Here is a 17,193-nt window from a genome sequence, read left to right as displayed (position 1 = left end):
CTAAGAAAGAGTTGAACCATGTCCAGAGTGATAGCCAACACGATCGTGGTCGTGGAAAATGGCATGGACGTGGTGGTCGAGACCGAAACTCGTTTGGTCGAGGCCGAGACAACTCATATGGCCGTGGCTCCTATGGAGGCCGTGGACATGGCCGAGGCCGTGGTACATCTTTAAAGCCACAAAACTCGACCAAATCTGTGTGCCATAGATGTGGTATGGGTAATCATTGGGCTAAGACATGTAGGACTCCCAAACATCTCGTTGACCTCTACCAAGAGAGTTTGAAAGGGAAGAATCCTGAAGCTCATATGACTTATCAAGATGGTGAAGATGATTTCAATCATGAACGAGACTATCTTATGGATTATGAAACTTCAGATTGTTTAAAAGAATGAAGTTGAATTCGACATCTATGTTTTTGTGTTCTTTGTTTTTTGTTTTCTATGTTTTGATTGCTTTGAACTTATTTTATTAATGAATGAAAGTTTTTATATGAAGTCTTTAAAGTATCATTCCGGGTATAGCCAGTCTCATAGAGGGCTACGACCAGGCTAACATCCTGTTGCCTAAGGGTACGCATCTAGAGATATCTAATGCATTGTATTCATCTAGCTCTAAGAGAAGCCTATTGAGCTTTAAAGACATTCGAATGAATGGTTTTCATATTGAGACTAAGGGTGAAGGAAACAAAGAGTTCATTCAGATCATAGAGATCGGCGAAGGACATAAGAAAGTACTAGAGTCTATACATGCACTCTCTACTGGCCTTTATTACGCCAAGGTCAGTATGATGGAGGCCAATGCCTCATTTAAATAAGTGGCCACCGATAATTTTACTCTCTGGCACGACCGGCTTGGTCATCCTGGTTCGACCATGATGCGAGAGTTGATTTTGAATACAAACGGCCATCCTTTTAAAGATTATACGTCTTCCTAATGCTGGTGAGTTCATGTCCCAAGCGTTTAATGATTACTGTATGTCCATGGGGGTAAGTGTGGAACACTCCGTGACACATGTACTTACACAGAACAGCTTGGCCGAATCATTCATAAAACGAATTCAGTTCTAGTGAACATAAATATTCCCCATCACAATTGCTTACGGGTCATGAGCCAGACATATCCCATCTTAAGACATTTGGATGTGCCGTCTATGTACCAATTGCTCCACCACAGAGAACAAAGATGGGACCTCAAAGGAGGATGGGGATATATGTTGGATATGATTCTCCCACAATTATTACCTTGAGCCAACTACAGGTGGTTTATTTAAGGCCAGGTATGCGGATTGTCATTTTAATGAATCCGAACATCCAACATTAGGGGGAGATAATAATAAGCTGGTAAAAGAAATTACATGGAATCAAATATCCTTATCTTGGCAAGATCCTCGGACTCAGGAATGTGGTTTAGAAGTCCAAAAGATAATACATTTACAAAAGCTAGCTAATCAATTGCCAGATTCCTTTGCTGACCCGAAAAGAGTGACTAAGTCATATATACCAGCTGCTAATGCACCAATTCGAATTGATGTTCAAGAGGGACACAATCAAGTTGCTACAGGGTCTAGACAACGTTCGAAACGTGGTAGACCAATAGGTTCCAAAGATAAGAACCCTCGGAAAACAAAGAAAGGTGCAAAGAATTAAACCGAGGTTGTTGAAACCCTAGACACAACCGCGGCCGTTCCAAAATCTCGGGACTTAGTCGCGGCCGATCCTAAAACCCTAATAGCGATTGCGGCCGATCATGAATGCTTAGATGCGGCCGGCCCTGATGTATCTAATGATTCTTGGGACGCCAAGATTCAAGGTACTGAAGGTCCTGATAATAATGAGATCTCAATAAATTATGTCTTGTCTGGGATACAATGGAACAAAAAGAATGTCGACATTGATGATATATTTGCATGCAATGTAGCACTTGACATCATGGATGATAATGAGGATCATGAACCCACGTCTATCTTAGAGTGCACTCGACGATCAGATTGGATCAAATGGAAAGAAGCTATAAACGTGGAGTTGAACTCTTTAAAGAAGAGAGATGTATTCGGTCCAATAATAAAGACACCTTATGATGTTATACCAGTTGGATACAAGTGGATCTTTGTGAGGAAGAGAAACGAACATGGTATTGTCGTTAGATATAAAGCACGGCTTGTTGCCCAAGGATTCTCACAAAGACCAGGAATAGATTATGAGGAGACATACTCCCATGTGGTGTATGCTACTACTTTTAGATTCCTGATAAGTCTGGCTATAAGAGAAAACTTAGACTTGCGGTTAATGGATGTTGTAACTGCATACTTATATAGTCCACTGAATAATGAAATTTGTATGAAAGTACAAGAGTGTACAGAGTTGAAAAACAAATCGAGTACTCGAGAACAATACTGTATAAAGTTGAATAAGTCACTTTAGGAATTAAAACAATCAGGTCGAATGTGGTACAATAGGTTAAGTGAGTACCTAGAGAGAGAAGGATACAAGAATGATCCGATCAGCCCTTGTATCTTTATAAAGAAATTCGGCCAGAGCTTTTGTGATTATAGCAGTGTATGTTGATGATTTGAATATCCTAGGAACCTCTGGAGAGATCTTCCAAACAGTTGAATATCTTAAGAAACAATTTGAAATGAAAGATCTTGGAAAAGCAAAGTTTTGTTTGGGATTACAGCTTGAGTACATTAATGATGGAATCCTTGTGCATCAAATGGCATATACAGAGAAAGTACTCAAGAGATTCAACATGGCCGAGTCTCACACATTGTCTAGCCCCATGGTCGTGAGGTCTCTAGGCCTGGACACTAATCCGTTCCGTCCTAAGATGGACGATGAAGATGTTCTTGGTCCCGAAGTGTCATATCTCAGTGCTATAGGAGCTTTAATGTATATTGCCAGCCACACTCGGCCAGACATATGCTTTGTCGTGAACCTACTATCTAGGTTTAGCTCTTATCCAACCCAAAGGCATTGGAACGGGATTAAACATGTTTTTTGGTACCTGCAAGGAACGAAACACTTGGGTTTATTTTATACTAACCATAACAAAGAAGGGTTAGTTGGCTTTGCTGATGCAGGTTATCTTTCGGATCCACACAATGCTCGATCACAGACATGCTATGTTTTCACACATGGTGGAACGGCCATATCATGGCGTTCCATGAAGCAGACGATTACGGCCACATATTCAAACCATTCGGAGATCTTGGCTGTTCATGAGGCTAGCCGCGAGTTGTTCAGAACAGGGGGAGTAATACGTGTTGTACTCTTTTTCCTTCACCATGGTTTTGTCCCACTGGGTTTTCCTGGTAAGATTTTAATGAGGCAACATCTAAAGCGTATTACAATCCATGTATGGTTATGGCATCCAAGGGGGAGTGTTATAAATCATATTGTGGATGTCCATAACTGGCCCAATGCTAGAGAGAGAGAGTCGGCCGTGAGGTGAGAGAGAGGGAGAGAGAGAGAATCGGCATCTTGCATTTTTCTTATTAGATTATGATTTATAATCTTTCCATATTTGTGTTTTCTTTCTTTAGTCTTTCTATTAATCTGTGACGGTGTAATTCCCTATATATAAAGAGCACACTTTATGTTTATGAAATAACAAAAACAAGAATACACAGATTATATTCTCTAGTTTCACAACATATAGGACATAGTTATCATTTTTTGACCTGAAAAGACAATTTCCCCCATTTTTTTTGCTTCTGCGCGTTCTATATATGGAATCTCGTTAATTATAAGTTGGGTTTTTTGCAAAATTGACCTAAAACTCAAAGTCAAACACAAAACTAACCTCTTTTTTTGGAAATTAGTTTTGTCCTATTCACCCCACAAGTTCATATAATTCACGAAAATGCCATCAATTTTTTTTTTCTTTTCGAAAATGACATTTTTACTCTCTCATCCTCATCATCTTCAAGTAATTACAAGATTGTCATTGTCATCAATACCTCAACCACACCAATTTGAAGCTCTTAATGCTCCCAAAATCGATTTACCCTTCTTATTTCTCCATTCTTATGAACTAAACACAACATCTCTCTCACTTTCTCTCCACATTCAGCTAAAAAAATCCAAATTTTTGATTCTACATTTTTTATGGTTCACAGAGTTATAGAAGCTAATTATTTCTAGAACAATATTGAATTTCTAATCTAGACTCTAGTTGTAAAGGGAACTAGACTTTGATCCGCGCGCCCACGCGGATGTATTTTTAAAAATATGTTTATATTTGTTTTTCATGTCAATAATATAAGGGCTAGGCAAAATACCCGAATCTGAAGAACCGAACCGATCTCGATCCGAAAAAGTAGTATCAAACCCAAACCAAAATTGATTAAATATCTGAATTATTCAAAATTTTAGTTTTTAGAGAACCGAAACCGAACCGAAGTATTCCGGGCACTCGAATGTATCCGAAATAGATTTATATACTTATATATATTAATTATTTTTAGATTTAATATATTTAAAACATCTAGAATATATATGATACTTTTAAGCTGTTTTAAATACTTGAAAATATATACAAATAATCAATAGTAAATATATAAAATATTAAAAGTATTCTTAAAACAGCAAAATACTTAAAATAATTATTGATTCTCTATCCAAATATTTGAACTAAAATAATTTATACGTTAAGTTTCTCATAATATAATGGACTTCCAAATTTTCTTTAAAATATAGCCCATTACTTTTTTTCTCTTAATATACTGTTATTCTTGTTTCCAAGCAAACCTATTTTTTTAAAACTATAATTTTATGTTTTCAAACAAACCTCTTTTTTAAAACTGCAATCCATGTTTCCAAACAAACTTTTTTTTAAAAACTACAATCTATGTTTCTAAACAAACTTTTTTAAAAAATGCTATACATGTTTTCAAACAAATCCAGTTTGTACTTGAGTTTTAATAAGATAGATATGTGAGATTGTAAAAAAAAAACAAAACAAAACAAAACGTTGGCTTCTCTGAAACTCTTTATTTTCGTTGGTGTAATTTTATATTCATCGATTCTATGCATTAAGTTATTTAAAAGATATGAAAAATACAACATGACTATATGGAGTTAGCTAAATTGTGATTTCTGAGCAATTACAATTGCCAATTGGAATAAGATCTATAACTCTCTAGAAGCTAAAGCATATTGAAATGAAGATGCTTTAAAAGATGTATTGAGATTCTGAAATCCTAGTTAGACAATAATGTAACCTTTTTATAATAAAGCTGAGAGAATAGATGTATCCTTCATATATGTGCAAACGAACTAAAAAATCCAATCACGACTGATCCTTTATTAACTTGTCAATCTGATAAACACCGAGAGCTTTAGGACTAAACTAGGAAGAAAGTGAAAGACAACCACATTAATATGTTTCTCTAGACAATAAAACAATGTCATTTGGTGGCTTAGTTAATGATCAGAGGCCCACATGAGGATGCCATTTTTCAGGCAGAGGCAAATGACACGAACTAAACAATGGTCTTAATCAAGTTGGCCAAGAAGACAGATATAAGTTATGTTTATATGATGAAACTAATTAGCAGAAAGTAAAAAAAACTGAAGAGATATCAAGCTTTTATCCCATGAAGCCCGCTCCTGGCATGGTAGGCTGCCCTCCGCCACCACCACCTTGTTGTGATCTTCCAGGAGCTTGCCCAAAAGCTTGGCCACCCATTACTCCTGACCCAACCATCTGTTGAGGCTGCTGCTGCTGCTGCATCTGATTCAGTGGCGAAGTTGATTGCTGCATCTGATTCAGCGGTGACGTCTGCTGCTGCTGGTGATGATGTTGAAGCTGTGACAGCTGTTGCTGCTGATGATGTTGGAGCTGTGACATTTGATGCTGCTGCTGCTGGAGTTGTGGCAGCTGTTGCTGTTGGTGATGGTGTTGTTGCTGCTGCTGGATCTGTTGTTGTTGTTGCTGCTGTTGCTGCTGGATCTGCTGTTGCTGCTGGATCTGTTGTTGTTGTTGGAGTTGCTGCTGTTGCTGATTTTGAATTTGTGGCTTAAACACAACCATATCCTGAACCATCACAGAAAAACAAACGATTCTGTAACTTAAATCAAACCGATATGTAGAGACCACTGGTGAAGATGGATTATACAGACTCCTTTAGCATTCAGTTTGGAAATAAAACACAAGAGCCACTAAACAATTGGATACATGTGAAGTGAAATCATCTGTAGACACCTTAATTAGTGCTTACTTACCCCTGGAAAAAGCATTCCAATTAAGCGGCAGGCCTTGTCAGAGACAGAGAGAAGCAGAGTCTGTGATGGCAGCTGGATGACTGCACACTGCATTTCAGAGGCAGACACAGTTATATTATACAACTCCACAAGAACTAAGCGTGAAGATGTTACAAGTATGACACATGATTAGGCGAACAAAACAAGGCAACAAGTGTAGGTGTCGTAATGAGTAAAAAGGGCATAGAAAGAGATTAATAGATGTTTTTGCATGGATTTCATTTTTAACACCTATGTCGACCTCATATCTATTAAATCCTTTTGTTAATAAATTTGAATAAACGAGTGAAATAAGTAGGAATATCAGACAAGTAGCGTAAATAACGACAAAACTCACAAGCTTCTTATCCTGAAGTTGTCCTAAAAACCCATGTTGACTCATGGCCCGAAACACAAGGAAGTCAGCTTTGCCAACATATTGCCTGATACAAAGGCAGATAAAAAATATTAGTGACACGAAAACAATATCCACAAATGCCATAGTAAGAAAGTATTACTTGTTATTCATATGATCCTGGGATATGAGCCGAACGATCTGCATATTCGGTGGCCAATTGGCTGCCAACCTGGGGACACGCACAGAAAGAGAAAGCAGAGATTTTTTTAAGAAGTAGACTGCAATCATATTTTAAGAAGTAGACTGCAACGGAAACCTGTTCTTCGCTTGAAAAGCGTTAATAAGTAAAACAATTTCTACATTTAAATTAGTTAACTTACGAATCAGAGGCAGACGCACTTCGGTAACCCTGTCAAACATAAACAAAGTTGTTACCACAACTCAATGGTTAAAGCACTAAACAAGGATGTGATCCCGGAAAATATGTAAAGGAGGAAAAAGAGCCAATCGAGGTGACCGTCAATGCCCTAAACACACACCTCAAGTCTGGTGATAAGAACAGGCTGCCCTTGTCTCTGCCCAGATAAATTTCCCTATATGAATTTGAAAATGTAAGTTAATTTAGCATAAGACCACCGCTATTTCAGACAAGGCAAACTGACAATACCTCCCAGACTTTAACATATTTGGATTGAGAAGGCTGCATAGCCCCCGACGATGGCTGTGACAACTGCACAGTAGGAGCTGAACTGTTACTACCACCAAGCTGTTGTATTCCTGATTGCGCTTGTTGGCCAACTCCTGGAGTAGGCATCATTCCACCTGTTCCAGAGGAGACATTTCCTTGACCGATACAACTAATCATGTTTTGGTTCATGGAAATTCCACTTTGCATCATCTGTGCTCCAGAATGACTTCCTTGGTTCATCCCTTGCATTGGTTGCGGCATTGGTTGCGAAACACCAAGGTTTGACGCAACATTCGACGTTGTTTGAGGACTAAAGGCATTATTAGGAGCCGGGCTTTGTCCCGCTTGTTCAGTCCCCGCTAATGCACCCGAACCAGCCGTTGAAGTATTTCCCTGCTGTCCAGATGAAAACGCAGTTTGTGAAGGAGGCAGAGATGTAGCCATTCCTGTTGATATCATATTTGACATATGCATTGCAACCGCACTTTGCCCCGACGAGGATGCACCCGCCAGAGCTGCAGAGCTCATGACTTGTCGAACTTGAGAAAGATTATTCAGCAGATTTACATTAGCTCCACCAGGAGGGCCAGTACGCAATTGTGGCGTCATTCCACCAACTACAGGCTTAACATCTGGTGCATTCTCGGCTTTGGTGACCATTTCATGAGAGACTGGTGATGCTGAAGATGTTTGAGCTGAAGGAATTGCTTGTGTAGCAGGCCCAGCTACGGACGGGATATGAGGAAAAGTTGGAACTGCTGCCATAGAAGATACAGTGCTAGGCTCCTGAATTTTAATCCCAAGAAAATCCAATTAACAAGCTTTACATATATCAGATATCTAAACAAGATATTCAAAAGAACTTAACATTGGATCAATTTAATTGAATCTAAAACAGTATTCTTAAGTCTTATCAAGTATCATACAATAAAATTACAATCCATTTGCGATTTATGTATAGCTTTTATTAAATAAACAGGAATTAGTTGCCAATAAAAGCAACCTCCTCCAACTGACTAAAAAGATCAAAACAGACTTACAACTTTCACAGTAGCAATAGGAACTGGTCCGACAGAGACTGGTTGCCGACTCATAATAGGTCCATTGGCTGAACAAACAAAAAAAGTGATCTTTACATAGAAAGAAGCAAAGACAAACTATGAAAGACGCATCAAAAAAGAACGCAAGATAGTTCACTAAAAGAAGGTCCTGGTCAGAAGAAAAACCTGATGGCACAGGAGCTAGAGGTTGGCCAGTGACTGGAAGAGATGGAGCAACAGTGGCCCTGTCCACTTTCACAGGGCTTTGGGTGGTCTGTGGCAAATTTGTAGCAGAATGACTTAAGGCAGCACGTGCCTCCACAAAGTTCTCTGAGATCAGGACAAGATAGAATGCGTTCTTAACCGTGTCAATTGACAAGTCCGCACTTTGTGGATTGAGCTTTCCCTGCATTTAAAAGAAAAAATCTCAACATTTTTTCATAAAACTATCTTACTTCAGTTTGTAGCACAGAGAACTGGCTGACAAAAAAACATTTTATGCTAGCTAAAGATCTACTGAATTGTAGATAGACATGCAGTCTCACCGCATTGTATAGTGCTCTTATTTTTGGAAGCTGCTTTGGACACACAACAGACAATGAAACAGAGCACTGCACACCAATATGGTAGGTTAGTGATTCCCAATTTTTAAAAAATCAACTGTAGCAAGTCGTAATACAGGGGGAATTCATAAAAAAAATACCCTAGAAAAATATGATGCCACTGTCTCGGCATCTGATAAACGACTTTCAGATTGCGCATGGCCATTTTCATACCGTTCCGGATTTTGCAATTTTGGACGATATACAGGTGTTGGCAACGAGTAAGGGTTGCTGGCTGTGATTAGGATACAGTGCCTTTTCAGATCATTACTTGGTTGCGCTTGGCCTGAAGGAGGAGAAAACATCTGCGTCAAGAAAGACAGGAAAATCATGAGGTTTAAGAAATAGTTCATTGAGTAACTAAACTAGTCGAAAGTCGCTTGAAAGACAGTGGCCCAAACATATATATTTCAAGTTGCTGTATAGATGACCAAAGATCAAGTTTCCCACCATCAATGCTTCGGCAAGGCCTTCGGCTGTGGCAGCCTCATTGAAACCACCACCGGCAAATTGTATGGACGAAAGCCAATTGAAGAAAATATTAACATCTTTCGTCCAGCCACTCCGTTGAACCAAGCACGCTAAGAAGAAGGAAATAATCAGAATTAAACGGAAAAAAAAGCCCTGGAAAAAGTGCACAATAAAATGTTTTGTATTTGGATAACGGATATAACAGTAATAGAGCGCAATACATACCACAATATGAGCCATGAGAATTGAAGATCACCAGTGACAGCTCAACATTAGAAACAGGGTTCCTCTGCAAATTAAATTTTGTATGGCAATGATTGACAGATACACCGTTGTTTACCAATCGACACAAGTATTTAGTAATGTACAAAACCGAGGATGAGTCAGATACAGTACCTCTCCATTTAACGCAGTGCCACAGAAAGACCTGGACAAACATAAACAGAGCATTAACACGTGACGGATTTTAACATACAACAAAGCAATCTCAGGATATAGTGTTCTTTCGCATGGTTTAACGTACTCAATTAAAAAAAACTATCTATCCAATAACAAAGTGACTATGTTCTCAATATCCACCCAGAAGACTAATCCAATCCATACACATGTACAAGTAAAAATCATGGCACCTATCTTCTAATTCAGCAAGATCAACTTATCGAGACATAGTAATCACTCAGTCCAGAGGCAAACCATTTGAAACTACTCGCAAGGGAAGATAAACGAGGCTCGATCTACCAATTGAAGATCCCTAAGGCCTAATTCGAACAGTAGCAACTTCTCAGAAACCCTAAAATCAAAAATCGAGGAGAAAGAAAGGAACCTGATGATTTTGAGGAGATAGTCGGAGACGATGGTCTGCCAATAAGGACCCAAGGCAGCGGTGCCTTCAACAACGACGATTAGCTGTTTCAACTCCGACGACATGATCGCAAGTCCTTTGGAGAGCTGCGAGGTGAATCGAAAGAAGGTGCTAGAAGACTCAGTCTCTCTCTCCCGTTAATTGTTGATGCATTAACAAATTTTCGCCGACGGAGATTTCTCGGGAAAGTTTGATTTGATCTTTGCTCCTCCTCCTCCTTTGAAAGTTTCCTTCCTTCTTCTCCGGCTAAGGAAGGAAATATATATATATAAATAATAATATTATGACTAGATTGTGGTTCACCTTCTTTATTAAGTTTACTTTTCGTATTTATATTTTTTTTGAATCATTGATCAAGAAAAACGCATTTTAAACACCAAAAGTGTCATTTTCTACCATTTTAAACACTAAAGTTTTTTACTATCACTTTAAATCTTCAAAGTGACATTTTTATCAAAATAAACCTCCAACAACGTTTTTCAGTTCATAGACGACCGATACTGTTTATTTTACAGGTTAAAATAACGACATTTCGGTTTCGTTTTTTCTTGAAAAATAAATATAAAATAAAAATACGTAAAAATACAGAAAAATTCGAATGAAATTGGAAAAAAATATAAAAAATTCAAAACAAAACTAAAAAAAATTCAAAATTCAAAAAACATAAATATTAAAATTTCAAACTTAAAAAATATATTAAAAATTCCAAAAATAAGATCTAAAATTAAAATGTCAAATTTAAAAACGAAAATAAAATTTTAAAAATTCTAAAATAAGATCTAAAATATTTAAAAAATAATAATTTGAGATTTTTCTTTATTTATTTGTATTTATATATTTAGAGCATAAGAGTCTTTTGCATCTTTAATAAAATATTTTTGGTCATTTTCTTTCTTAGAAAATCTTTTTGGGACAAAACTCAATATAATCTATCTGAGAGAATTATTAGTCCTGCGTATGGTCACCATCAATTAACATGGGGTGAAAAAGGCGGTCCCCGAGATGCTTTTTGCGAAGTGTACTTAGGCGCTAGTCGGGCTATGTAAGGTGTCTAGATATTTGGATTATAAAAAAAAAAGTTTTTGATGGTAGCAAGTTTTGATATATTGTTTTTGATGGAGGCAAGTTTTGATATCATCATAAGTGACAGTCACTTTAATTGGATGGATTTTTAAAATAAATATAATTTTTTTGGTTAAATATTTACAATTTTTTTTTACAATTTAAATTTTTAAACTTTAAGTTTTAATTTTAGATCTTATTTTAGAATTTAAAAAAAAAAAATTAAAAATTTTCTTTTTTAAATTTGACATTTTAATTTTAGATTTTATTTTTTGAATTTTTTGAATTTTTTGAATTTTTTGAATTTTTATTTTATTTTTAAGTTTGAAATTTTAATTTTTATGTTTTTTGAATTTTTTGATTTTTTAAGTTTTTTTTTTTGAATTTTTTACAATTTTTTCCAATTTCATTCGATTTTTTTCTGTAATTTTCTGTATTTTTACTTTTTATTTTTTTTAAAAAAAATCCGACACGTCATCATTTTAATCTGTAAAATAAACAGTACCGATCGTCTATGAACAGGAAAACGTCTTTAGAGGTTTATTATGATAAAAATATCAATTTGAAGGTTTAAAATGCTAGTCAAAAAACTTCAGTGTTTAAAGTGCTATAAAGTGACACTTTTAGTGTTTAAAATGCAATTTTCCCATTGATTTAGTGTGTTTTCTAGCTACCCCGGACGGTTTCAGTCTCACCGAATAAAATATTCGTTTTGTTTTTCCAAATTTTAAAGAGATATTAGAATTTTTGCTTTAATTTGTAGAGTATATGGACTCTACGCACAAACTTTAGCTTAATTAGGTATATACAGATTCACAGAAAAAATAGTTTATTCCCCTATGAACTAGTTGTTCATGGCTTTTTCACACATGAACTTTTAAGTCATGCCAAAAACCACATGAATAATGGAAAAATGACTTATTTACCTATGAACTAATTGTTCCCGGCTATTTTACACACGAACTTTTACGCCATGCCAAAAACCACATTAACAACTCTATTTTTTTAATTACATACACAAACTATCGATTTTAAACTAATTCCCCTAAAACCGTAAACGGTGTTATTTAAAAGTTAACTTGGATTATGATAGGTGGAGAGACTGTTTAATTTGGGTTAATAAAAACATAATACTACATCGTTTTTTTTTTCTTCTTTTTTTTTGGTCAACTTCTCTTCTTCTTCAAAAATCTTTTTACTCTTCATCAATTGAAGATAAGATTTATTATCATGCAGAAGAATAAAACATTTTACACGATGCATAAAGAAAAAAGAACAACAAATTTTAACTTACCAATCTCCATGTATTGTCACAATGAACTATAAAATTGGCACAGTCTAGGACGGTTGATTGGCTCCGTAAGCGGATGTTACTCTCAGGTTCCGGTCCTGCAGGGATTTATATATTCTCCTCAATCCAGAAATTAATGTCATATGATCTCTTTATACGCTTTATATCATATAACTCGAAAATATCTACCTCAACCGGTTACTATGTCATATAACTCGAAAATGCAGGATAAAATTTTTTATCTTCAATTGATGATGAATAGTAAAAAAAATTCTGAAGAAGAAGAGCAGTCGACAAAAAGAAGAAGAACAAAACGACATAGTATTCTGTTTTTATCAACCTAAATGAAACCGACCCTCCACCTATCATAAACCAAGTTAACGTTTAAACAACACCATTTACGGTTTTGGAGAAATTAGTTTAAAATCGATATTTTATGTATGTAATTCAAAAAAAAAAGAATTGTTCATGTGGCTTTTGACATGGCTTAAAAGTTCATGTGAAATAGCCAGGAACAACTAGTTCATAGGGGAATAAATTATTTTTCCGTTATTCATGTGGTTTTTAACATGATTTAAAAGTTCGTATGTGAAAAAGCGAGGAACAACTAGTTCATAGGGGAAAGAGCTATTTTTCCACACATTAGCCATTTCCAATGTATCTGTCGAAATTTTCATGACCATTTTACCCTTAATACATATTTCGATTAAGTTACTGGTTGCATGTAATCAAAATCCCCCATTTTAGATAATTGTATCTGATAACCCATTTTCTTACGACATCTTTGTGTCAGACAAGTTGGTTTGTCAGATTTGAAACCTTTCCATTTGTCAAAATCCTCGAATCTCGATCTTCTTTCTATCCCCATCTTATATCCATATTCTTTTCATTTTCTTGTTGATTTAAATCATTTTCTTGTGGGTATTGTATTTTGAGGTATAAGAGCATTTTTATCGCGGGCTCTTGAGCTGCGTATCTTGCTTTTTTTAAATTAAAAAAAAAATCCCTAATTAAACAGGATACGTAGTTTAATGAAGGCACACAAGAGACGTTTGTTGTGCACACGTGTCATAATATCAACTCTCTCGTTCTCTACCAAAGCTTCCTCTCTCTTTCTCTCGTGTATCCTCGACGACTCCGAAGACATCTGGCAATCTCTCCTCGGCGATGACCTATCCGCGACGGAATCAACAGATGAGGAGTCGTCGACGGAATCAGCCGGCATTTCTAGCGGTTGAATCGTCGTTTATGTCGCTCTCCTCGAAGCCTCCGTCTCTCTCTCGATCTCCTCGACGACTCTTCGTCTCTCTCGATCGCGTCGACGCCTCCGCTTTTCTCTCTCGATCTCCTCGACGACTCCTCGTCTCTCTCGATCTCGTCGACGCCTCCGCGTCTCTCTGGCTCTCCTCGGCGTCTCTCCTCGACGGCTCACCTCGACGAAATCAAATCCAAAGGTAAGGCTATGTATTTGTCCTTTAAAGTCTGAATCCTTCTTTGTTATTTAGATTCGTTTGTTGTGTTGCATGTGTATCTTGTCTTTGTTTATGTCTCTGTCTTGGATTCAACAGTTTAAGTCTCTTGTGTTTGTTTATGTCTATGTCTTTGATTCAACAGATGATGGCTTCTTGTGTTAGATGTTTGATCTGTTAGATGTTAATAGGATTGTGATCTGGAACGAATTGCATTAGAGGATTGTGTGTTGATATATCAATCAGTTCTGATTCATTTTGGTTTGTCTCTGCATTTGTTTCTCTAGATGGTCGGATCCAGAGGCATAAAGCTTCTTCAAAGAAGGTCACGGAACAATTACACTACAGGTACATCTTCTACTTTTGATATGTTTCAATGTTTGTAGGATTCTAGTCTGAATTGTGTCTGATCTCGGCTGGTTTGAAATAAATTCATGGTGATTAATGAGTTAGGTAGAAGAATTGATTGTGGTCTGGAACGAATTGCATTACATGATTGATTTTGGTTTGATATATTACTAAGTTCTGATTCATTTGGTTTGTATCTCTCTTTGTTTTTCTAGATGGACGGATCCATAGGCATGAAGCTTCTTCAAAGAATATCACCGAACAATTGCAATACAGGTACAACTTCAACCTTTGATCTGTTTCAATGTTTGTAGGATTCTGGTCTGAATTGTGTCTAGTCTCGTCTGGTTTGAAATATATTTATTGTGATTAATGAGTAAGGTAGAAGAATTGATTGTGAATCTCGTCTGGTTAGGTTGAAATAGATGCTTAACCGTGGTTAATGACTTAGCTTTATGTCAACTTGAATTGGTTGTGGAAGTAAAACTATGTTTATACTTTATGTCTTCCATAAAGAGATAGCAGAGTTTATACTTTCTGTCTTCCATAAAGAGATAGCAGAGTTTAATGTAGAGGAAGGTTGGTTGGTTGAGTTGAATGCGTCTTCCTTCTATAAACTTTGTCCTTCTTCTCCTTCTTGAACACATTACAAACTGTGTTCTTATCTTCCAAATCCAAGACATTGTCTTCTCTGTCTTTCTCCTTTTCTATCTCTCTTCTTGACAATTCCGGATATGGATTACAATCCATATATGTAGCCACCAACTTTGTTGACCTTCTTAATAGTCAACAAGAAGAGTGTATTTCGTTTAGGGGAAGATATTGTCCAAGAAGCTGCACACTGCGAACAAGAGGGTCCTCCAGAGCGCAAAGAAAGAACTTGGACATCGACAGATGATGTGGTGCTCATCAGCTCGGGGTTAAACACGAGCAAGGATCCGGTTGTAGGGAATGAGCAAAAGTCTGTTGCCTTCTGGAAAAGAATTGCAAGGTACTTCAATGCTAGTCCGAAGCTGGCCGGGTGTGAAAAAAGAGAGGCTACTCACTGTAAGCAAAGGTGGCACAAGATGAATGACTTAGTGTGTAAGTTTTGTGGTGCTTATGAGGCAGCAACGAGAGAGAAGAGTAGTGGGCAAAATGAGAATGATGTTCTCAAACTTGCCCACGAAATCTTCTTCAATAACCACAAAAAGAAGTTCACCCTTGAACATGCTTGGAAGGAGCTTAGAAATGATCAGAAGTGGTGTGATCTCTCTACAGCTAGACATGATGGAAGCTCCAAAAAGAGGAAGTGTGAGGAAGGTTCACAGTCTGCAAGCTCTAAAGGAAATGAAACTGACAGTGCTCTAGATGATGAAGGCACCACTCGCCCTCCGGGTGTTAAGGCTGCAAAAGGCCGTGGTAAAAAGGCCGTGGAGCTGTCTCATTGGAAAACAAGGACCCTTAGCAGATTATGAAGAAGCTCTGAAGAAGAAGCTCGTTAATGAGCTGATGTCTAATTAGTTTAAGTATGTCTTGTTCAGTTTAGGTTTGTGTCTTGAACTGCTTAGATTTGTTGTTCTTGTTCTGAAGATGAAGCTGTGTAGTTAAAATCTGTTGTTCTTGTTAGCTAAGATCGGATATAAATGTTATGGCATTGCGTTAATTTTCTTGTTAGCTAAGATCGGATATAAATGTTATTGCATTGTGTTATTTTCACTGTCTCATGTTATCTCTTGTGTTGTTTTCAGGTCAAGACGAGTGTGGCATTGTAGATTCACGGAGTAGACAAAGTCACGGGCCAAGAAGAGTGTGACGTTGTATTCTTGTGTTGTGTCAGTTCACGGAGTGTGAAACTTTTGTTGTCTTGTGTATCAGTCACGGGCCAAGACGAGTGTGACGTTGTGTATCACTTGTCTAGTGGTAGCTTTGTTGTGTTTTGTTGTGTCATGGATTGTATAACTGTTTATCTTGTGTTGTGTCACGGATTTGTAAAACTTTTGTTGTCTTGTGAACCAAGTTTTATATATAGTTTGCATTCTCTCATTCTCACCAAACATAACAATCAAAACAATATCATCTTCTCTCCTTCTCACCGAGAACGAGTCATCTCCTCTCATTCTCACCAAACAAAAGAATCAAAAACAATATCATCTTCTCTTCTTCTTCTTATAAAACCAGGATTATTAATCATCTTCAAAAACAATATCAGCTTCTCTTCTTTTTATTTCTCATTATCGTTATTCAAGCTTAATTTCTCTTCTGGATCACAAATATGGCATCTTCTTCTTAAAACCCTTTTGAAGAATCACTTGAAGATACATTTGATCAATATTTTGATCAATATGTTGATCAAACTTTAGAGAATTTAACCGTTGGTAATCAAGAAGAAGCAATGAAACAAAGAAAAAAACGAGCTTATATCGAAAGAAATCGTGAAGAATGGCATATTTGTTTATGGAATGATTATTTCAGTGAAACTCCAACGTATCCTGAAAATTTCTTCCAACGACGTTTTTGAATGAACAAGCCATTGTTCATGCACATTGTTGATCGACTCTCGAACGAATTTTAATACTTTCGGCAAAAGAAAGATGGTCTCAGAAGGATGAGTCTCTCTCCCCTCCAAAAGTGTACTGCAGCCATTCGTATCTTGGCGTATGGTACTGCAGCTGATACGGTCGACGAATACCTCTGGCTCGGTGAAACTACAACTCGGTTATGTGTCGAAAATTTTGTGGAAGGAATAATAAATTTATTCGGCGATGAGTAGCTAAG

At 36.8% G+C, this 17,193-nt stretch overlaps 1 protein-coding gene and 1 long non-coding RNA gene across 2 annotated transcripts; one reads left to right on the top strand and one right to left on the bottom strand.

Moving 5' to 3' along the window:
* Nucleotides 1-5,364: 5,364 nt before the first annotated feature.
* On the bottom strand, nt 5,365-10,535 carry LOC106401100 (mediator of RNA polymerase II transcription subunit 25-like). Its single transcript, XM_048756871.1, has 15 exons — nt 10,228-10,535; nt 9,801-9,831; nt 9,630-9,693; nt 9,384-9,514; nt 9,035-9,238; nt 8,877-8,942; nt 8,518-8,737; nt 8,332-8,399; nt 7,271-8,077; nt 7,143-7,196; nt 6,984-7,012; nt 6,764-6,832; nt 6,604-6,688; nt 6,228-6,314; nt 5,365-6,039 (listed from the first exon to the last, which is right to left on the bottom strand). Exons 1-15 carry the CDS (start codon nt 10,329-10,331, stop codon nt 5,593-5,595), a joined length of 2,466 nt encoding a protein of 821 aa, XP_048612828.1. The 5' UTR covers nt 10,332-10,535; the 3' UTR covers nt 5,365-5,592.
* Nucleotides 10,536-13,244: 2,709 nt separating this feature from the next.
* Nucleotides 13,245-16,267, top strand: LOC125587857. Its single transcript, XR_007324257.1, has 2 exons — nt 13,245-14,712; nt 16,167-16,267. It is a non-coding gene; the product is annotated as an uncharacterized LOC125587857 (long non-coding RNA).
* Nucleotides 16,268-17,193: the final 926 nt, after the last annotated feature.

The sequence above is a fragment of the Brassica napus genome, chromosome C5, assembly GCF_020379485.1.
Source record: "Brassica napus cultivar Da-Ae chromosome C5, Da-Ae, whole genome shotgun sequence".
Taxonomy (NCBI): domain Eukaryota; kingdom Viridiplantae; phylum Streptophyta; class Magnoliopsida; order Brassicales; family Brassicaceae; genus Brassica; species Brassica napus.
Note: the sequence above shows the minus strand (reverse complement) of the source record. Positions and strands in the feature narration are given on the sequence as shown.